The sequence below is a fragment of the Marmota marmota genome, unplaced genomic scaffold (genome assembly GCF_001458135.2).
Source record: "Marmota marmota marmota unplaced genomic scaffold, marMar, whole genome shotgun sequence".
In the NCBI taxonomy this organism is placed as follows: Eukaryota; Metazoa; Chordata; class Mammalia; order Rodentia; family Sciuridae; genus Marmota; species Marmota marmota.
This window is the reverse complement of record NW_025999873.1, coordinates 736,531-760,874: the sequence shown is the minus strand read 5'-3', so window position 1 is coordinate 760,874 and position 24,344 is coordinate 736,531. Positions and strand designations below refer to the sequence as shown.

Below are 24,344 nucleotides of genomic sequence, written 5' to 3'. Positions count from 1 at the left end.
ACCAAGTCTCTAAAATAAAAAGGACTGAAGACATAGCTTAGTGTTAGAATGCTTGCCTACCACATGTGAACTCTTAGGTTCAATCCCTAACACTGCAAAAAACAAAAGAACATGAATAGGTAGTGGAACATTTTTCTCTCAATAATATTTAATTCACCAATTTTAAATTTTAATAAATCCTAATGGCTTTAAAATGAATTATGACCAAATTAAAAACAAGACCAAATGATTCTTAAGTTCATCTCTCCAAAGAAACATTAAAGAATAGCCAGAAAGAGTTTCAGGAGTGGAGCAGCACTATTACTTTTCTAAAGAAAAATTATTTTCAATGTCGAATTTTCTGTCCAGTCAAACTGTTTAACCAAGTGTGATGGTAGAAGAGACTTTGTTTTGACCTAGCTACCCCACTCCTTGGTCTATACCCAAAGGACTTAAAATCAACATACTATAGTAACACAGTCATATCAATGTTCATAGCAGCTCAATTCACAGTAACTAAATTGTGGAAGCAACCTAGATGCCCTTCCATAGGTGAATGGATAAAGAAACTGTGGCATATATACACAATGGAATATTACTCCGCATTAAAAGAGAATAAAATCATGGCATTTGCAGGTAAATGGATGGAGTTGGAGAATATCATGGTAAGCGAAATAAGCCAATCCCAAAAAATAAACAAAGGCCAAATGTTCTCTCTGATAAGTGGATGCTGATCCATGGTTGGGGGAGGCGTGTGTGGAGGAATTTTGATTGGGCAAAGGGTGGGGATGAGGAGGATGCATGGGGGCAGGAGATGGTGGAATGAGATGGACATCATTGCCCTAAGTACATGTATGACTACACATATTGTGCAATGCTACACCGTGTATAACCAGAGAAATGAAAAATTGTGTGTAATTGTGTACAATGAATCAAAATGCATTCTGCTGTCATATATACCTAATTAAAATAAATAAATAAAAAGAATATAGATATTGTCACATGTGATTACATCCAGAAAATGTTTTTCCCCCACATTCTTACCTTAGAAGAAAACCTAAGAATGTACTCTAGTAAGACTGGGGTATAATCCAAAAATTCATACGAGGTTCTAGAGGGCTCTGGGCTAAAGGATTTTGTTGAATGGTATGTTTAAGAGCTTGAGTGTATGAAAAAAGAGAAAATGAGAAGCTATGCAGAGAAGTCACAGTCCATGAGGCAGTACCTCCATGTTAGAATGGAAAATTTGGGCCACAGGAGAATATTGTAAACTTTAAGCTTTCATTAAAATGAGTAAGAAGCCAGATGATAAAAGAGACACGAAGTTCTTCTCCCACTAAGAAAAGTCTAAATAAGCAGAAACTATAGGGAAAAAAACACTTTTGAAGAAAGATCCAAATCTGGAGCAGACTAAAATGAGGTGTGATTTGATCAGTGGGTAGAGTAATAAAGAAGAGATTCCTCTTGAAACAAATGTGTTGTTGTTGTTGTTCTGGGGATTGAATCCAGAGGCACTTTACCACTGATTTACATATAAAGTCCTTTTTTTTTTTTAATTTTTAATTTTGAAACAGATTCTCCCTAAGTTGCTGAGGGTCTCCCTAAGTTACCAGAGCTGTGCTTGAACTTGAGATCCTCCTGCCTGAGCCTTCTGAGTTAATGGGATTACAGGCATGTGCCACTGCACCCAACTTGAAACCATTTATTGAGTGGCAGAGGATCATGACTTTGGAACTATGGATCTTTGATAGATGACAATAATGTTGTTTTCAATGTAATTATAATAAGTTAATCCTCAAACTGAGACATTGATTGCATATTTAATTAATCTATAGGGGATTGTCAACTGATGTTCTCTTTTAGCAAAAACTACTTTTTTAAAAAAGATGATGATTTTATCCTCTTTGTCTTTCTAACCTAGAAGAAGAATCTCTTATTGGCATTTGAAGCAGCTGAAAGTGTAGGAATCAAACCCAGCTTGGTAAGTATCCTATTTTGTATCCTTTTTATATTTTATTCTATATATAAGAAAGAATTTTATGCCATCTACTAGACAGTTTCTTATAAAACACCAAAATCTATTTGCAGATCTGTTACTCATGATCCCTGTACAAATTTATCCAGTTTGTCTGATCACAAATGATTTAGTGTTTTTTCAATTAAGATTTCACTGGATAAATTTCAGTTCTGGAAATACAGTGGGCTAAATTATCATTAAAGCCCACAAATCATCTAGAAATCCCAATAAAATATCATTTTTTAAAATGTCGATACATGGTCGAGGTTGTGGCTCAGCGGCAGAGCGCTTGCCTAGCACATGCAAGGCACTGGGTTCGATCCTCAGCGTCACATAAAATAAGTAAAATAAAGGTATCGTGTCCAACTATAGCTAAAAAACTTTTTTAAATAAATAAAGTGTCGATGCATTCAACCAGAGACACAAAAAACTGTGCTGTTTGTGTATACAAATTGAACTGCATTCTGCTTTCATATATATCTAATTAGAATAAATAAAATTGTAAAAAAATGTTTAAATGTCAATATATAATCAAGCTTTTGGAAAAAAATAGAAAATAAACAGATGCCTGAAATTTAGAAAATAAAAACCAAACCATAAGGCATGACCTGAGATCATGGCAACCCTAGGGGGCAGAGATGGGGCTGGTGATATAGGGCTTATAATAAGTAGATACTCATAAACCCTAGTGGCTGCAGGCTTTATTTAATCACAGGAACAAGAGATAAGAATCTAAGCTCCCTTAAACAAAGCACTAGTACTGAGATCCCCACATGAAACCAGGGCTCACAGTGTACTCTTCCTCTTAGTGAAAGGATTTTAAAATCTTGAGATTTTAAAAGCTACACCTGCATCATTCAGAAAAGTAATGAAGAAGTTTATCTCCACCTTGGATGTTTTGTGGGAGGGAAAAAAAAAAAAATCTCTTGTAAGGAAAAAAAAGAGCCAGGTAACATTTAGAGTCCAAATTTGTATCTGTGCTGTGCAAAGCCCTTGGCTTCTACTCTTTGATGCAGAAATCTCTTGGTAATACAATGGCTGCTAGAAATAGGCTCACAAGTCAGAATTCCGAATCATCCAGATCACTCTACCAACTAAGCCAGTCAGTAGGTACAACAAGCAAGAGGATTATCTACCAGAACTGGAGATTGATATTGAAAGACCTGTGCCACATGCAGTGGAGGAAGTCACTAAGCAACTCAGGAAGACCTGACTCTAAATAAAATACAAAATAGGGCTGGGGATGTGGTTTAGTGGTCGAGTGCCCCTGAGTTCAATCCTCGGTACAAAAAAAAACAAAAATAATAATGAAGGACTTTACATTGACTACATTTAAATTTATTAAAAGAGACCCAAAAGGAGGAATAGAAACAATAAGGAAGGACCTTGATAGTATAAAAAAGAGTTTTGGAAAAGTAATCAGGTAAAGCTTCTACAAATGAAAATTTGGAATTAAAAAAACAATGACATGAGTTGCCAAACTGATTAGATACAGCAAAAGAAAGAACTACTGAACTAGAAAATAAATATAAGGAGATTGCTCAGAATATAAAACAATCAAAAATGGAAAATATAATAGGGGGCTTTTATCAGTATACATTCAGCTTCAAGAAATGGAAAACCCAACTAACAGTTGCTTGAAATCACAAAGAATTTTTTTTTTTATTTTAATGAGAAGTTCAAACCTATTTTCAGGTTTAGTTCACTGCTCAGTGTTTTAATAAAAGACCTGGAATGTCTCTTCACTGCACTCCACAATCTATCTGTTGGCTCTTTGTTCCCATATTTCTCTGTGGTTTAATGTGACTACCAAACTCCAGACATTATTCCCACCTGCAGGGAAGGGAGAAGAGGGAAGGAATAGAGCAAATCCTTCATATCTTTCTCCTTTGATAAGGAAAGCAAAAGGCTTCCTGGAGTCCCTCCAGTTCACTGTCAGTACTGTTACATGACCACCCTGACTGCAAGGGCTTTTAAGAGAGTCAACATATAACATTTTCCAGCCTCTTCAGAGGGAAGCCTACAAGAGAAAGAGAGGTTGGGAATGACTGTTAAGTTAACCAGCTAGTACTGTCTGTCACAGAGTTTAAGAGACCTAGAAGATTGAAGCAGTCTATTTCCATGTCCCATGTCCAGTGGAATTCCTGAAACAGAGGATAAAAATAATGGAATAGCTGGGTGCAATGGTGCATGCCTATAATCCCAGCAGTTTGGGAGGCTGAAGCAGAAGGATCACAAGTTCAAAGCCAGCCTCAGCAACAGCAAGGTGCTAAGCTACTCATTGAGACACTGTCTGTAAATAAAATACAAAATAGCGCTGGTGATGTGGCACAGTGGTTGGGTGCCCCTGAGTTCAACCTCTGGTACCCCCAAAAATAATAATGGAATAGAGACAATATTTGAATATTGAGTACCTGAAAAATTTCCAGAATGATGAAGACAAGAGCCCATGATTCTTAATGAGTCTCAATCAGGATGAATAAAATAAAATATTGTAATGAAACTACAGTAAATGCAAAGACAAGCCTGATCACCTATAAAAAGATCCAGCTAACAAGTAATAAGAAACAAACCACTGAAAATTATTAAATTCAAGGGGCTGGGTTGTGGCTCAGTGGTAGGGCACTTACTTACTGGGTTTGGTTCTCAGCACAACATATAAATAAATAAAGGTTCATCAAAACTCAAAAAGTAGGGCTGGAGCTGGGACTCAGTGGCACAGCACTTGCCTAGCATGTATGAGGCACTGGATTCAATCCTCAGCACCCCAGAAAAATAAACAAATAAAATAAAGGTAGTCTTTCCATCTACAATTACAAAAAAAAAAATTTTTTAAAACAACTTTTTTTAAAAAAAGGAAAATAATCAAAGTCTAGAATATACAACTCACAGAACAGGATCATGAATCGCCACTAACTGTTTAAGATGTTCAATTTCATTCATGATTCTAAGCTGTAAAAATAGCGGGATACAATTTCATAACCCTTGGAAGACAGGAGGAATCCAAAAAATGAAAAAGCACAAGTACACCTATCATAGAAATCTTAGTAATATGAACAATGTTATACCACAAATTGGAAACAGAAGTTTCCAAAGAAATACCAAAATATTTCTAAAAATACTAAATCCAAATATTTCTCTAGAACCTATTCAAAAATAGAATTTTAACCATTAAAGAAATTGAATGCATACTTTAAAATGTAGTTATAGACACACAAACAAGAGTCTAAGTGAGCCCAAATTCTTTTAAACAAAGGGTTTAAAACAAATATCCCTATTATGTATATTTAAGTCCAGAGAAATTAAAAAGGGAGTAAGGGGCCCTACACATCTAACCATGATGAAGTCAGAGGAATCTGATTTATACTGTGTGGAAATAGTGGGACAACCAATAAGTACAAACAGTTTACATAAGGACCAGAAATGATAAGAACTTGTTAGGAAATTATATTATACAAAGAATATTTTTTTCTTTCTAGTATTATAGTAATATTTGCTTCTTTTTAAATTTGCTATTTTTTCTTAATTTTCATCTAAGGCATTGTAGAAGTTAGTGACCTGGGACATAAATGAGATAATTTTGTTGACCTGATTGTTGGAGCCAACAATTTCATTTGTGTAGACAGTTGCAAGTGGCTGCTGACATGATAACTAATCCTGAAAGCATTCAGGAATGTTTGTAAGCAATGTAACCAGTTTATACAGCAAAGTAGAAATTTCTTACATTCTTAAATTTGATTTTAAATATCTTATTGGTGATAGAGACTGAGCCCAGGCCCTTGAGCATAGACACCTATCCTACCACCGAGCTACACTCACAGCCTCTACTTTCCAGTATCTTGAAACGGACTGAAAAGCCATGTATTGAGTTATACTCGACACGATTACCACAGTCCCAGCGCAGAAGCCCGACTCTAGGGGTCCCAACAGATTAGATTTAGCCACTCATCCCCCACTCAAAAAAAACAAAACAGGTAGAGGAGTCAGTGGTGAAACAAGAAGAGAACTTCAATTTCAGTGCAGCCACACTGGGAAGACAGATCTTAGGGTTGTCTTTGGGGAATCAGGAGCTACCTTGAGGTTATATAGCTGTGAGAGAACAAAGGCAATCCCAGTTAGGTCATAATCTGGTTGATCATTATCTTGGGCCTGGTCATCCAGAATCTTATTAGTCTCAAGGAAATTGCCACTACTTAGGGAACAGTCTCCATTTAGTTCTCAGAATGTTTATCAGCCCCTGCGATCCTGGAATTTAAAATACACTGAGGTTTTGAAAGAGCAACTCAGAAAAGGAAAGATCTGGGAGAAGCAAAATGGAGTCAGGTTAATAATGAGATGCTCCTTCAACACTTTTAAAACTACATCCAATCAGAAGTGACAATCATAATTAACCCCATCTGTGATTAAGTTCTATTAAGATTATGCAGGAAAAATTTCCATGTATACTTACATATTTAAGTACAGCTAGGTTTCTGGGTATAGCAGATTAACAAGGATAAGATCTTTAAAAAGTGAAGTTCTACAGTGTCTCCCAAATTTTAGACAGCATTCCTCCCCAGCCACTGTGTAATGAGAGAGATTTATCTTGCCACATCACACGGGTGAGCAACTCCTTACAGAAAGCATTGGGTAAGAGAGGATATATGGCATCATTGTCATTATCACAGGACAACCGTAATGTGTCCTCAGGGCTGATGTGTCTGTGGCTTGGTGGGGGGACACTGTTTCATTGTTCATTTAGCCCATGAGGGCTTTTGCTCACCAAGTGAGCTGGAGCAGCCAACAGGATAGTCACACAGTGTTCCTCGGGGCCCCAATGGAGTAATGTCATTACAACTCAGGATTTTAAATATATGTTAGGCATGACTGAGCCTACTCTGGTGTAAACTTTATGTGTGCTTCAATAGTTACCTTGAGCTTAATTAGGCTTGCACGCGCGCACACACACACACGCACACACACATTTTTCTCCTATTTACTATATATCACACACAGGATTTTTCCATATATTGACCCTCCTGAACCCTCACAGAAGTCCTGTGAGGTAGATACATGATGCAGGTGGGACAGGGGCACATGCAGTTAATAAAAAAGATCACTTGGCTAATGAGTATCAGAGGCAAGAATCCGAGCCAGGCAGGCAGACTCTAGAGCCAATGCCCATCACCACTGGGTAACACTGCTTCTATGACAGCCCTGTCTACCTTCTGGGCTCTTAAAGCACAATTTATTCATAGTTTGATATCCCCATGCCCTATTATATGATGATTCATCTGATTATATGGCATATTTCCATTCCCTCCACCCCCACAAGGTTATAATCTCCCAAGAGCAAGAAGCCTTACTTTTTTTCCAACTGTCTTTTTAAACATTTAGTATAATCATCTAAGTCAATAAATGATATTGATTTTATTTTATTGTGGTAAAATACACATAAGCTTTACCATTTTAGCCATTTTTAAGTGGTGTTAAGTATATTCACATCCCCTCCATCTCTTTTTATCTTATAAAATTAAAATCCTGTGCCTATTAAACATTGACTCCTCATTCTTTCATCCCCAGCCAGGCAAACACCATTCTGTTTTCTGTCTCTATGAATTTACCTATTTCAGGTACCTTGTATAAGTGGTATTTGTCATACATAATCTTTGGTCATACAGTATTTGTCCTTCCAGCTGGTTTACTTAACATAGTATAATGTCCTCAGCATTTATCCATGTTTAGCATATGTTCAGATTTCCTTCCTTTTAAAGGCTGAATAGTATCCCAATTTTATGTCTATTCCACACCTTTGCTCATCCATTCATCCTTTGGACGCTGGGGATGCTTCCAGATTTAGCTGTTGTGAATAGTACTTGCATGAACATGGGCATACACATGACTTGCCTTTGTTATTAACTAAGTTAAAAGGTTCTTAGAACAATTCCAGGTTATGGATTGTAATTAACAACTATGTGTTATTAAGTGAATAACATAGGAAACTTTAGTACATTTCTGATGTTAATTATAAGCTCATTAACACCAAAGTATTGAGGAAAATCATAGTCATTATTTTTTAAATCAAATTCATTTTCATCCTGGCTGGAACTTTTTTCTCTTCCATTTTATTTGTCTTTAGCATTCCATGAATTAGATTCTTTTTTTATATATTTATTTTTTAGTTGTAGTTGGACACAGTACTTTTACTTCACTTATTTATTTTCACGTGGTGTTGAGGATCGAACCCAGGGTCTCGCATGTCCGAGGCGAGAGTTCTACCGCTGAGCCACAACCCCAGCCCAGAATTAGATTCTTATTCCATGGGAAACCATACATAGTATCCACCTCATTGAAGAATCATTTCTTTGTATTAGCACTGGTATAGCAATTGTAAAGGGTACTTAATCTCTGTATCTTAAAATCAGAATCAGCTTCATATGAATAGTAGTTTTCTTCTTGCCAGATTAGTGTTGCAAAAGATTCTGAAAGACACAAATGACAACCTGTCAAGGCGGATTGTGAAAGGGAAGGGGCCTGTTCTTAATCTGGTTGGTCATTATACATAATATTTGCTTCATAATAACCCATTAAATCATAAATTAATATTTTATATTAATCAGAATGAAAATTATTATTTAAAAGCAATTATAAACATCTAGAGGGATTCTGCAGTTGTTTTGCTTCACAAGTTTCTTTAGATTTTTGTATCATTAGTTGAAAAAAAAAATCCAGTTAAAATCTCTTGGTGGGGGGGACTTCTTTGATCCTATATCATGAGGTCTGGCTTTTGTAAGACAGATGGCTTCAAACCCTAACTTTGGATCATGTTCAAAAAAAGACCATAGGTCCATTAGATGGCCAAATGAGTATAACTGTATGTTTCCTGGCAAAACAAACAAAAAATCTCATATGTCACTTTCTCTGATTATCCACTTGGGGCTTTATTATCTAGATACTATCACAGAGATGCAGGAATTTCACTAAATTCACCTTTTCTCTTAAGTGAATAGGGCTAGCCAATGCCTTTAGCACAAATTCCTCTGAGAAGGTCTGCATCAACATTAAGTCAGGGGCTATGGGATCCTCTTCTAGGTTGAATGCTACCTGGACACCCTCCCCATTATATATTAGGCAGGAGGATCTCGGATTCAAAGCCAGCCTCAGCAACAGTGAGGCTCTAAGCAACTCAGGGAGACCCTGTCTCTAAATAAAATACAAAATAAAGCTGGGGATGTGGCTCAGTGGTTGAGTGCTCCTGAGTTCAATCCCTGTACCCGCCACCCAACCAAAAAAAAAAAATTGCCCCTAGTTTTCATCCTGCTGTCAAGCACTGCCCCACAACCCCAGCCCTGTTCACCCTGGCATCCACTTGCTGCTTTCTTGTATGTTTGCTTGTCTGGAAAATTATTGGGCAAATTAATACCTTCGGTATTGCAAATTAAATGCAAGGGCATTCTACCCCTGAGTGACATCCCAAGCCTTTTTTTTTTTGGGGGGGGGGGGGCGGGGGNCTCTTTTAATAAATTTAAATGTAGTCAATGTAAAGTCCTTCATTATTATTTTTGTTTTTTTTTGTACCGAGGATTGAACTCAGGGGCACTCGACCACTAAACCACATCCCCAGCCCTATTTTGTATTTTCTTTAGAGACAGGGTCTTGCTGAGTTGCTTAGCGCCTCCTGATCCTCCTGTCTCAGCCTCCCTAGCTGCTGAGATTACAGGTGTGCACCATCACATCCAGCCCCAGCCTTTTATTTTAAAGCTTTTTAAAACTGGTTGCTAAATTGCCCAGACTGGCCTTGAACTTGCAATCCTTTGATCACTAAGATTATGGTCTCACAGCACCACGCCCAGCTGACTGTTTTTTTTTTTGTTTTTTTTTTTAAACTCTCTCTTTATTTATTTTAGTTTTTTTCGGCAGACACAACATCTTTGTTTGTATGTGGTGCTGAGGATCGAACCTGGGCCCCACGCATGCCAGGCGGACGTGCTACCGCTTGAGCCACATCCCCAGCCCCCAGCTGACTGTTTTTATTGCAGTGGTTTTAATTGTAAAAAGTAAGTTGAAAAGAGGTGGTTTTTTTTTGTTTTTGTTTTTTTTTGCTCCTGTATCCTCACCAACTTTTGGTACTGCTGTGTTTTTAGATTTTAGCCATTCTAAAAGGTATAGGGGTGTACCTTGCCAAGTATATAATGCCTATAATTCCAGCTACTTGGGAGGCTGAGTCAGGATTACAAATTCAAGGCCAGCTTCAGCAACTTAGTCACCTTATCTCAAAAAATAAAAAGGGCTGGGAATGTAGCTCAGTGATAGAGCACCCCTGGGTTCATTCCCCAGTGTAGGGTGGGATGGTAGGTAGGGGATTATCTTGTTTTAATTGGCATTTCTCGACTGGCAAATTATGTTGAGCTTTTTTCCATATGCTATTTATTGGCCACATATCTTCTTTGGTCTAGTGTCTATTCAAATCTTTTGCCCATTTCTTTCTTTTTTTTTTTTAATATTTATTTATTTATTTAGTTTTCAGCAGACACAACATCTTTGTTTGTATGTGGTGCTGAGGATCGAACCCGGGCCGCACACATGCCAGGCGAGCTTGCTACCACTTGAGCCACATCCCCAGCCCTCTTTTGCCCATTTCTAAATCAGATTGCTTTCTTATTATTGGATTTAAATTTTTTAAAAAAATATTTATTTTTTAGTTGTAGTTGGACACAATACTTTTATTTATTTATTTTTATGTGGTGCTGAGGATCAAACCCAGGGCCTCGCACATGCTAGGGGAGCACTCTACCCCTGAGCCACAGCCCCAGCCCTAAAATTTTTTAATATTCTGTATAAAAGTCCTTTATCATATGTGATTTTTAGCTATTTTTTCCCACTCTGTAACTTTTTTAAAATATTTTACTAGTTATTAATGGACCTTTATTTATTTGTTTTGTTTATATGCAGTGCTGAGAATCAAACCCAGTGCCTCCCACATGCAAGGCAAGCACTCTACCACTGAGCTACAACCCCAGCCACACACTCTGTAACTTTTAATTCTCTTAACACTCTCTTTCTCAGAGCAGTTTTTAATTTTTATTTTATTTATTTTATTTTTTTAAATATTTTTTAGATGTTGATGGTCCTTTATTTTATTCATTTATTTATATTCGGTGCTGAGAATCGAACCCAGGGCCTCACACATGCTAGGCAAGTGCTCTACCACTGAGCCACAACCCCAGCCCAAGGTTTTAATTTTTATAAAGTCTCATTTATTGATCTTGTTTTTTCTTTCTTGATCATGTTCTTGGTTTTTTTCTGGTACTGGGGATTGAACTCAGGGATACTTTCACCTCTGAGTTACATCTCCAGCCCCTTTATTTTTAAGACAAAGTCTCACTAAGTTGCCAAGGCTGGCCTCAAACTTGTGATTCTCCTGCCTCTCAGCCTCTGGAGCAGCTGGGATTTTACAGTCATGCTCCACCATGCCCACATGGAAAGAGACTTTTTGATCCTTGTAATCTGGGGAAATTTTGTTCTTTCTTTTAAAATTATTCTAGGCATATCTGTGTAGATTGTTCCACTTACTCCTTTTTGACCCCTTCTCAATGAATAATGAATGATACACTGATAATTTTAGCATAACCAGGAAGCAAAATATATTTAGATGTTGTTGAATCAGAGGATAAATGGCTGGTTAACAACCTCAGCTAGTTGTGTCACCACCCAGGAACAGATGTACTCAGTTCAGCCTTATTTTTTCCATTGCATCTTTGTTTCTGGCTTTCCATCAAGGTTCTTTCCTATTGTTCTCCTGTGACCACAAAAGAATACAAATTCAGACCCAAAGTTAATTATTAAACAAATCCAGTGGCACAAATTTTGAAAAAGCTCGACCTACTGCTCTGCAGAATGCCTAGTCCTCTTCCCTGTCACTTTATAGCCTCTGTATTAGCTTGTGCATTGAAAAGTTAGCAAAAATAAATAAATGAAATTTTTAAAATAAGAGGAAGAGGTTAGCAAAAGTAAATATGTAAATACAAGAAATTTACTAAATTAATGCAATAAACAACAACAAAAACTCACACATTAAATGATATGACTTAATGTTAGCAAAATAAGTGTTTATATTGGCTCAACTCTGTTCTTTGGAATTTCTCTTAAGTAATTCAATGGAAGGAAACAGTCCTGCACAGAGATGTTCATTGTGAACTCTGGAACAGTGAAGAAGTGAACATAAACTACATGTCTTGTCAACCTTGGGCAGCAGTCCCCTTAGACAGGGTGTATCCAGCACAGTGGGAGCCAGCCAAACAACCCAGCAGCGTGGGGAATGGCATATGAAAAAGTCCATGAAGAAGCAGAGAGTACACTTAACATGAGCACTGCTATGGAACCCTGGAAGTCAGAGACTAATTTACTTATATGTGACTGTAATTAAGGAAAACAGAAATCATTTTCTGATAGCAAATTTATGACTGAGATCATCTGTTTGCAGATCTTTCTTAATGCTGTCATGTTTAACAACAAAAGCAACAAGAGGCCATGTCTTGCATCTTTTAAAAGGGAATAAATAGGATGAAAAGTCTTTTTTACCTTGGCACATTTAGCACTACATCGTTGTGTAGGTGGAGAGTTTTCAGGCAGTAAACGCCAAGATCTGGATATGAGTCCCTTAGTGGGAAGAGGTCTATGATGTTCCCCTTGTAACTTGTCCCCTTTCCTTTTCCCTGCAGGAGCTCAGTGAGATGTTGTACACTGACCGGCCTGACTGGCAGAGCGTGATGCAGTATGTGGCCCAGATCTACAAGTACTTTGAGACTTAAACCTCAGGGCCCAAAAGAATTAGCTGCCACCAACATTGGTTTGTCCTGGAAGTACCTGGTTGCCACCAATCTTGCTCTGCCCACTGTCCAGCCTCCTGGATTTCTAAGAAAGGCTCAAACCAAGTGAATCAACACTCAAAGAAGAAACTAGAGCTGGATTCTGCAGTGTCCCTATTGCAAATGCAAATGCATTTGGAGTATAAGTTGGGGAATCTTTGCTCTTCCATGGCAGGTTTCTAAAGAGGATGGCCTTCCTTCTTCCAAACCAAGATCCCACAGGCATATTTCTGTGAGAAAGAACCCAGGACGTCACCAATCCCACATGGTGACTTGATGCGTAATCTGCACAGAGATTCTTGAGGTACAACACCTCCAAACCAGTTTTTTTGTTTTTTGATTTTTGGGTTTTTTACTTAAAATCCCTGGCTTTTGCTTTCATAAAAACTGCCCTTGTCAACCACCCCACAAAACATAAAAAACAAAGAAACTTTTGCTTTGCTTCAAAGCAACCTTGGAAACACTTTGGCTCTGTAGAACTCAACTATTTGAGTCTTCAATATGCAAAGGAGCCTGCGGTGCCTTGCTGAAGGTCCCCTGAGGTGTCTCATAGCAGGAAGTGTGTACAGTGGACGGTTTACGGGCTGAAAGGGAAACCACAGTCATTGTCCACAGCACCTTCTATCCCATTTATTCACCTCCTATTCATACCCACGCACATTTGTCACACATGAAGAACTTGATAGTCACTTGTGTGTGTGCAATGTTGTGTATGTTGTGGTCTTTATGTTTTTGCACAAACAGGCTGAGGATGTATGTCCCTCTGGATTCTGGATAGACAGCAAATCCAAACAGTATTCCAACTCCAGGCGACTTAGTCCTTGGGACTTCATACTGGGCCTTTTACATTTGCATGACAAAAAGAAGCTCTTGGGGGTGGGCTTTGATGGCTCCAATATAACTGAATGGAGGGAAATGCATTTCCCCTAATATCCTACTGGTTACCCTAGTAGAGGCAGGGACCTCCCAAGGTGCTCAGTCTAGGTATCCATCGTGGCTGGTCTTCTACTTGGACAAATAAATGTATTCTGTAGCAAATGAGGGGGCCCATTCACACAGGCAGTCAAGGTAGATGTGTAAATGTCCATGACTTGCTGTTTTAAGTGCCAAATAGCTGTTAGTACCCCTCTGACAAAGGATGTCTTTACATTAAGTCCCCCAGAATTACAACTACTGCCAAAATTCTTTAAAGTGAATCCTGATTGCTGATCTGAGCCACTCATTCAGGGACAGGTTATGGAGTCCACTCCCTGTCTTGGGAGTGGTATGGGCTCTTTCCCCTCCTCCAGGTTAACTTTTCCCAGAGGTGTCTACTGGGTGAGGCCAGCCCTCATTCTCAAACTGTTGTGACCTCTATAGGGCTGGAGTTTCTGCCTTCCAGTCTGGTCTGTGGTTCTCAGCTGTGGCTCTGTATCCATATCCTCTGGGGAGCTTCTAGAAGCCACATGCCCAGCCTCCCTGGATCAGTGAGTCAGAATATCTGGAATGGGAGCAGAGATGTGTGGTGTGTCATTCCGAGGCCTCGGGGACTCGTTTTGTGACCCCACAGCCGTGCAGCAGTCAAGCTCCCAAGCAGTTGCTTGGGGACCAGCATTCATTATGTAACTAGCCCCTTGTTTTCGAATGGAAGCTTGGGATTCAGCTGTAACAGTTTTAACTTTCTCCTTCAGCTGAATGTGTTCAAATGAAAGTCCCTGCCTGTGCTGCTTCCTGCACCTGTGTTAACATCGAAGCTGACATTGTTGGCGCATCTTCATGATTCCCAAGCTTCTCCTTTGCCACCATCAAAGTGGAGAGACGTATATTCCAACTAGTCGGGTTGAGCTGTGGGTGGTAGTGCCTAAACTGGGATTACCCCAGGGTTTTGTATGGGACAAGCAGTTGAGGTCTTGGGGTTCACCGAGGGATGGTCAGCCTGACTGACACTCTGTTTGCAATGATGATGTGAAAAGGGCTTCAGAGGAGCTCTGGGCCAGGCAGAGCTATGTGTAGTCGTGCCGTCTCCAGTAGGAGCCCACGTTACCCATGACTGGCCACACTTATCCCTTCTTTGTCAGTAAAGAAGGAGGGGAAAACGTCCTGTGAAACAAACTGCCACGTGCAGTTTGTTCTTAAAATTCAAGGAGTTTCCCTTACTGTTGAAGAGGTGATCTGAGTGTGGAGGTGCAAGTTTTAGGACCATTCAGAGCACAAAACTGACGGTGAAAAACTGGTAAACTAAGAAAATTAAGTAGTATTTCTTATGTTTTCTCTAGTTCTCAGCAAATTGTACCATTTCCAGTTGTCTGTCTTGAGGATTTTAGAGACCATCATAGCCATGATTCTTCCGTCTCCCCCGCAGCTGGTACTTAATTTAAAATTATTTGGTGGTTCTGCAGAAAAAAAATTTAATGTATGATTTTTACATAAAAGCTGCAAAATACAAGATCCTGAGAAGTTATTTAAGATACAAAGAGAAGTTGGCAGTTCTCTGCACTGAGGAGTTGCCTCCTGGATTGCTTCTCAGCTGACTGGTGGTAGGGCTGGTGTTCCCCAGGACAGCATTGTGAGGAACCTGCCTCCTAGGCCCTTCACACCTCAGAAACAATGTTGGTCTTCTGTTTTTTGTCCTTTGTTCTGTTGTTGATGGGCAGCTCTTGTAGAAATCATCCAAAGTAAATGCTATGGGTGGAAGACAAAAATGTCCTGCTGAGCATGGTGGCAGCCACCAGTAGTCCCAGCTACTTGGGAGGCCAAGACAGGAGGATAACTTGAGTCCCAAGGTTTGAGGCCAGCCTGGACAATATAACAACATAGCAAGATGCCATCTCAAAAAAAAAAAAAAATTATCAGAGTGATTAGCCATCTCATGAGAACAGAGAGCTGTTGTGTTCTCCTCCCCACCACCGACAAATGTCAGTTCTCAATCTCTGCCTTCCCTCTTCCCCATGGAGGGGTGGATGTGTCACTGGCCTGTGGAGATGGTGAACTCTCTTCCTTAGAGACAAGCCCACCTACCAAACCCAGAAGTTAGTTCTTACCATTCCACATTTTGAGGGCCATTTTGAGAAGCAGTAGAACATACAACCTCTCAGCCTTTTTAAAAAATATTTTTAATACTTTTTGCCCTTGCTCACTGGCCATTTCAGTCCTCTGACCCAGGTTGGAGTTTTGCTGAACCCATAACATCCTGTGTAGTTCACTGATTTTTAACTGCATTAGTTGAGGACACTTGCTACGTCCATGGCCCAGTTTCTACAAAGAGCACATTAGATCGAACCAAGCACTGTCAGGACATGACATGCTAACATAGATGTATTAACCTGAAAGTGTAAGATGTGTGACTGTAATATTTCTAATAAATATATTTTGTTTCTGTCCGATTATTTTTCCCCAGTGACATTCATCATTAGCATGCTTTCAAACCACCAAGCTTACATTGAGTCTGCTTTCAAACAGCATCCTATGTACATGTTCCTCATGGGTCACGGCCCTCACTGCAATTTCCAGGAATTCTGAGAACTTAACACAAGGGACTAGAGGCCAGAGGGCTCCTCCGCTTCCTCCCCTCCACGGTTGTCTTGCTGTAATACGGGTTCTTGTGAAGATCACCCTTCAAGACCCTTCCTGGATGCTGCCAGGCTGTGCAGAGGTGCACAGGATGTGTTTAGTGTTAAACGTGTGACCAAATGCCAACCAAGGCCCAGGTGCTAAATGGGAGGGTTGTGCCGAGATTGAAACAAAGTGGATATAAATTTTAAATGACACAGGATGCCAGTGTCTGCTGACACCAAGGCACTGTGTGTGTCAGATTCTGGGGGTTTAAGTTCTAATAACATGATTTTTTGGAGACACATTCAAACCGTAGCAACAGTAGGGGGGAAATCCCCAACCCAGGAAGATCCATGAAGTGGTCATATTAAATGAGGGATCAGGGCTGGGGTTGTGGCTCAGTGGTAGAGCACTGGCCTAGCACATGCAAGGTTCGATCCTCAGCACCACATAAAAATAAAGGTATTGTGTCCAACTACAACTAAAAAATATTTTTTAAAAAAATTGAGGCATCAGGTAGGAGGATTCTAACAAGGTCTGTTACACACAATGCCCAATGTGGTCTCTGCTTTCAGGAGGACTGAACAATTCCTGGGGAATCTACTTATCCTATGCCTCATCAGCCCATAGAGGGCTTGCCTTTCTCATGTGAGAAGGGCTGGGATTCTTGGGCTGTTTAGTTATACTTCATCTGAGCCCCTTGAGGGTGGAGTTTGCTCGGAATACCTCAACCAGATAAGCAGCAGTTGCTATTGTTGTATAAATAATTTTTTATTAATTATGGGAACCATCCAGCTGCCAATTGCCCTCATTCCAACTTGGAATTCACCATGGAACTCCCGGGAAGAAACATCTCCACATCCAGCTGGCGTTCAGGGCGGTGGTCAGTCTTGTGAACAATTGTTGGCAGCATTCTCCAGAAGTGGGAAAGACCCTGGGGAGAAATTTGAAACCTGACCTCCCTAAGCCTTTCATTTTTTCCTTTTTTTCTTTGCTGGTTTTATTTCTAGTATCATGAATGAAACGATACAGTATGTTTCCAAGTAGAATCTCCAAACCTCCCAGGCTCTTTAAATGAATGCAATCTAACTTAACTCACCGCCCTACCAAAACTTCAGTGCGACTTTTTTAGATTATGAAACATATGCCATAAAAAGATATGGTGGGGTGGAATGGCAATTGCTGAGTGCTGGAAACACACTGATGTAAAATCTCCAGACCGACTGGCACCCAGCCAAGAGACTGGAGCACACCTAAGCCTGCACCCCGCCTCCAGGAGTTCCACCTGCACAACTAACCCTTACCCTAGCAACCCCACCCATGTGGAGAGTGGAGCCAGCATCCTACCCCAGACAACTCCACCTAACTACTGAGAAGGAGAACTAAGAAAGTTGAGTTCCAATGGAAACAATTTTTCCTTGAGATCGATCTTGATATCTCTCCCTCCCTCCCTCTCTCTCTCTCTCTCTCTCTCTCTCTCTCTCTCTCTCTCTCTCTCTTTCTCTTTTTCCTCTCACATGTCTACCATTTTTTAAACCAAGTATTTTTTATGCATTGGTTCATTGAAGCCTGGAATGTATGGATAGTATATTACAGTTTTGTTTGTGTGTGTGTGTGTGTGTGTTTTAATTTTTAATTTAAAAATTTTTTTTACTTTATATATATTTTTCCTGTTATCTGTTTCCCTGGATTCTCTTTTCTCCTGCTAAAGCCAACCTCTATTAATCCCTCTTTCACTCTTCCTATAATTTTTAAATATATTTTTTGGTTGTTGATGGGCCTTTATTTTCTTCATTTATTTATATGTGGTGCTGAGAATTGAACCCAGGGCCTCCCACATGCTGGGCAAGTGCTCTATCACTGAGCTACAGCCCCAGCCCTTCCTATAATTTTTTACTTTTATCTTTTCTCTTCCTTCCTCATAAACATCACATCCTATACCACTCTGTTCTCTCTTTGTCCACCATTTGAAATTGTAAACTCTTTTGCAAATTTACTGTTTGTATTGTAGGCAGTAATTGAAAACATCATTTCTGTTTATTCCAACAAAACAAAAACGGTAGATGTCTTAGTAGAGCTACTTGGTTTAAGGCTGTGTATTATTTTCATTGGGCTGTTTTTTGTTTGTTTGTTTGTTTGTTTGTTTCTTCCCCTTAAAGGCGAGGTACTGAAAACCTTCAGGGACACTGTAAGTCTACAGGGTAGAAACTGTACTGCCTCAGATCCACACAGCTAGCTGGGAAGACACACAAACAGCATGAAAAACAAGGGAACAAATCACTCCAAACAAACCAAGATTCTCCAATAATAGAATCCATTAACAATACGGTAGACGAAATGTCAGAGGAGTTTAAAATGTACAGAGTTAAGAGGCTCTGGCTGTGGCTCAGTGGTAGAGCACTTGCTTGGCATGTGTAAGGCCCTGGGTTCGATTCTCAGCACCACATACAAATAAATAAAATAAAGGTATGGTATCCAATTATTTATATATATATATAAAATGTACATAGTTAAACTGAGCGATGTAAAAGCAATGTAAGGAATGAAATCAGATAAAATTCAGGAGGTGAAAGATCACTTTAATAAAGAGATTCTGGGGGCTGGGGATGTGGCTCAAGCGGTAACGCGCTCGCCTGGCATGCGTGCGGCCCGGGTTCGATCCTCAGCACCACATACAAACAAAGATGTTGTGTCTGCCGAAAACTGAAAAATAAATATTAAAATTCTCTCTCTCTCTCTCTCTCTCTCTCTTTAAAAAAAATAAATAAATAAAGAGATTCTGAAAAGAAATCAAGCAGAAATCCTCAAAATGAAGGAATCAATAAACCTAATTAAAAATTCAATGGGCTGGGGATGTGGCTCAAGCGGTAACGTGCATGCCTGGCATGCGTGCGGCCCGGGTTCAATCCTCAGCACCACATACAAACAAAGATGTTGTGTCTGCTGAAAAATAAACAATAAATATTAAAAAAAAAAATTCTCTCTCTCTCTTTCTCTCTCTCTCTCTCTAAAAAAATCTAATTAAAAAAAAAATTCAATGGGAAGTATCACCAACAGATAGACTACTTGGAAGACAGACTCTCAGGCAGTGAAGACAAAATATATAATCATGAAAATAAAAGTTGACCGTGGAGAGAAGATGTTAAGAAACCATGTACAGAACTTCCAAGAAATAACAGATAACACAAAAAGACCAAATTTAAGATTTACCAGGATACATAAAAGCACAGAGATACAAACCAAAAGAATGCACAATCTTTTCAATGAAATAATATCAGAAAATTACCCAAACCTGGGGCCGGAGTCATGACTCAGTGGTAGAGCGCTTGCCTAGCATGAGTGAGGCACGGGGTTCATTTCTCAGCACTGCATATAAATAACTAAATAAACAAAGATCCATTGACAACTAAAAAAAATTTTTTTAATTACCCAAACCTAAAGAATGAAATGGAAAAATCAAATATGAGAGGCTAAGAGGTCTTGGAATAATATATACCAAGCTCTGAAAGAAAATGGATGCAACCAAGAATTCTATATCCAGCAAAATTAAGCTTCAGATTTGAAGATGAAATTAAAAACTTTTATGATAAACAAAAGTTACAACTAGAAAGCCTGCACTACAGAACATTCTCAACAAAATATTCCGTGAAGATAAAATGAAAAGAAAAAGTGAAAAACAGCAAAGGGAAGAACTACACTAAAGGAATAACCCATCAAAGGAGAAACATTCAAATTAAAAACCAGGAATAAATCAAAATGACTGGGAATATAAATCATATCTCCATAGTAACCTTGAACATAAATGGCCTAAACTTGTCAATCAAAAGACAAAGACTGGCAGATTGGATTCAAAAACAAGACCTAACAATATGCTGTCTCTAAGAGACTCACCTCACAGGAAAAGACATCCACAGACTGACGGTGAAAGAATTGGAAAAAACGTACCGTTCACATGGATCTTGTAAATAAGCAGGGGTTACTATCCTCACATCAGATAAAATGGAATTCAAGCAAAAGGTAATCAGAAGAGACAAGGACATTTCATCCTGCTTAAGGGAATTATACATCAATAAGACATAAAAATCATAAATATTTATGCCCCAAACAATGGATCATCTATATACCTCAAACAACCCATCTCAAATTCAAGAATCAGGCTGGGGATATAACTCAGTTGGTAGAGTGCTTGCTTTGCATACACGAGGCCCTGGGTTCGATCCCCAGCACCACACACACACAAAAAGTATCAAATAAATCACAACACAATAATACTGGGTGACTTTATCAAACCTCTCTGACCACTGGATAGATCCTCCAAACAAAAACTAAAGAAAGAAACTACAGAACAAAATAATACAACCAATAATTTAGACTTCACAGACATATATAGAGTATTTTATCCATCAATGAGTGAACACACTTAAAATAGACCATATCTTATGCCACAAAGCAACTCTTAGCAAATACAAAAAAAAAAAAAAAAGAGAGAGAGATCATATGCTGCATTCTATCAGATCATAATGGAATGAAATTAGAAATCAATGATAAAAAATAGAATAGAGCTGGGTTTGTGGCTCAGTGATAGAGGCTTGCTTAGCAAGTATGAGTCACTGGGTTCAATTCTCAGCACCACATATAAATAAATGAACAAAATAAAGGTACTTCGATGTCTAAAAATTTTTTTTTTAAAAAATAGAAGCTACTCTTAACACCTGAAAATTAAATAGTATGCTATTGAATAAACACTGGATAGCAGAAAAAATCAGGGATGAAATTTTTTTAAAAATGCTCAGAAGTAAATGAGAATAGTGATACAACATATCAAAATCTGGGCCACTATAAGGGAGGTGCTAAGAAGAAAGTTCATTGCATTGAGGTCCTTCCTTAAAAGAACAGAAAGTTGGGCTGTGGCTGTGGCTCAGTGGTAGAGCACTTGCCTAGCATGTGTGAGACACTGGGATGGATTCTCAACACTATGTATAAATAAATGAATAAAATAAAGATTCATCAACATCTTAAAAAAATAAAATAAAAAGAACAGAAAGTCAATAAATAAATAATCTAACATTACATCTCAAAGCCCTAGAAAAAGAATAAATCAACACCAAAAAACAGTAGAAGACAGGAAATAATTAAATTCAAAATTGACAAAACAGGAGTAGGGTTGTGGCTCAGTGGTAGAGCACTTGCCAAACAGGTATGAGGCACTGGTTCAATCCTTAGCACCACATAAAAAAAATTTAAAAAAATAAATAAATAAATGAAATAAAGGTATTGTGCCTATTTATAATTTTAAAAAAATATATGTTTAGCCAGGCATGGTGGCACATGCCTGTAATCCTAGCAATTACCAACATCTCCAGAGGCTGAGGCAGGAGGATCATGAGTTCAAAGCCAGCCTTAGCACCAGCAAGGCACTAAACAACTTAGTGAGACCCTGTCTCTAAATAAAATAGAAAATAGGACTGGGGATGTGGCTCAGTGGTTGAGTGTCCCTGAGTTCAATCTCTGGTACCCCCCATATATATATATATATGTGTGTGTGTTTGTGTGTGTGTGTGTGTAAAACAAAACACACACATGTTTATGACAAAACAAAAAGTTGTTTCTTTGAAAAAATAAATAAAATTGATAAACCCTTAGCCATGCTAAGAGAGAGTAAACTCAAATTACTAAAATTCATGATGAAAAAGGAAATATCACAACAAACACTACTGAAATACAGAAGACAATCAAAAACTATTTTGAAAATTTATATTCCAAGAAAGTAAAAAAATCTTGAAGACATTGACAAATTTCTAGAGACTATGACCTACCTAAACAGAATCATGAGAACATACATAATTTAAACAGATCAATTTCAGGCAATGAAATAGAAGATGACATCAAAAGCCTGTCAACTAAGAAAAGCCCTGGATCAACTGCTTTCTATAAGACCTTCAAAGATGAATTAACACCAATTCCCCTCAAATTATTCCATGAAATAGAAAAGGAAGGAAACCTTCCAAACTCATTATGAGAAGCTAGTATCACCCTGATACCAAAACCAGACAAAGACACATCAAGGAAAGGAAACTTCAGACCAATATTCCTGATAAGCATAGATGCAAAATTTCTCAATAAAATTCTGGCAAATTGCATATAAAAACATATTTATAAGATAGTGCACCACAATCAAGTAGGGTTCATCTCAGGGATGCAAGATTGGTTCAACATATGGAAATCAATAAACATAATTCATCACATCAGTAGACTTAAAGACAAGAATCATGATTATCTCAATAGATGCAGAAAAAGCATTTGACAAAATACAGCACCCCTTTATGTTCAAAACACTAGAAAAACTAGGAATAACAGGAACATACCTCAACATTGTAAAAGCTATATCTGCTAAACCCAAGGCCAACATCATTCTAAATGGAGAAAAATTGAAAGCCTTCCCTCTAAGAACTGGAACAAGACAAGGAGGCCCTCTTATACCACTTTTATTCAACATCGTCTTTGAAACTCTAGTGAAAACAATTAGAAGAAAAGAAAGAAAATAAAGAGATTCGAATAGGAAAAGAACTCAGACTATCACTATTTGCCGATGACATGACTCTCTATTTAGAAGACCCAAAAATTCCACCAAAAAACTTCTAGAACTAATAAATGAATTCAGCAAATAAGTAGGATATAAAGTTAACATCCATAGGAGCTAGGGATATGGCTCAAGTGGTAGTGTGCTCACCTAGCATGTGTGAGGCACGAGGATCAATCCTCAGCACCACATAAAAATAAAATAAAATAAAGATATTGTATCCACCTAAAACTAAAAAATAAATATTAAAAAAATTAACATCCACAAATCAAATGTGATCCTATACATCAATGATGAATCAATCCATTGCAAGAAAAATTAGGAAGATTACCCCATTTACAATAGCCTCAAGGAAAATAAAATACTTGGGAATCAACCTAGCAAAGAAGGTGAAAAGAACTCTACAAGGAAAATTACAGAGCACTAAAGAAAGAAATTGAAGATGACTTTAGAAGATGGAAAGATCTCCCTTGTTCTTGGATAGGCAGAATTAACATTGTCAAAATGGCCATACTACCAAAATCACTATACAAATTTAATGTAATTCCAATTAAAATCCCAATGACATTCTTCATAGAAATAGAAAAGGCAGCCAGGTGCAGTGGTGCACGCCTGTAATCCCAGCAGTTGGGAGGGTGAGGCAGGAGGAATGTGATTTCAAAGCCAGCCTCAGCAACGGTGAGGTGCTAAGCAACTCAGTGAGACTCTGTCTCCAAAGAAAATACAAAATAGGGCTGGAGATGTGGCTCAGTGGCTGAGTGCCCCTGAGTTCAACCCCTGGTTAAAAAAAAAAAAAGAAAGAAAGAAAAAGCAATCATGAAAGTCATTTGGAAAAATAAGAGACCCAGAATAGTCAAAGCACTCCTTAGCAAGAAAAGTGAAGTAGGAGGCATCACAATACCAGACCTTAAACTGTACTACAGAGCTATAGTAACAACGACGACTCGGTTTTGGCACCAAAACAGTCATGTAGATCAGGGGTACAAAAAAGAAGATACAGAGACTAACCCCATAAATACAGTTATCTCATACTAGACAAAGGTGCCAAAGACATACATTGGAGAAAAGATAACCTTTTCAACAAATAGTGCAGGGAAAACTGGAAATCCATATGCAATAAAATGAAATTTAATCTCTCACCATGCACAAAACTCAACTCAGAGTAGATCAAGGATTTAGGCACTAGAACAGCGACCCTGCATCTAACAGAAGAAAAAGTAGGCCCAAATCTTCATCATGTTGGCTTAGGAACTGACTTCTTCAACAAGACTCCTAGAGTCCAAAAAGTAAAATCAAGAATCAATAAATGGGAATCAAATTAAATAAAATGGAATCAAACTAAAAAGCTTCTCCACAGCAAAGGAAACAATGAATGTGAAGAGAACCTACA

General features: G+C 38.4%; 1 protein-coding gene across 10 annotated transcripts in view; it reads left to right on the top strand.

Annotated features, from left to right (window-relative positions):
- Positions 1-16,205, top strand: part of Specc1 (sperm antigen with calponin homology and coiled-coil domains 1) — a 273,402-nt gene extending 257,197 nt beyond the window's left edge. For 8 of the 10 annotated variants that reach the window (XM_048786146.1, XM_048786182.1, XM_048786138.1 and 5 more), the window contains 2 exons: positions 1,901-1,960; positions 12,697-16,205. In XM_048786146.1, coding sequence (XP_048642103.1) covers positions 1,901-1,960; positions 12,697-12,786 — 150 coding nt within the window. In that variant the 3' untranslated portion in view covers positions 12,787-16,205. The remainder of the gene's footprint in view (positions 1-1,900; positions 1,961-12,696) is intronic. The other 2 variants (XM_048786169.1, XM_048786172.1) reach the window with 2 other exon arrangements.
- The last annotated feature ends 8,139 nt before the right edge of the window (positions 16,206-24,344 follow it).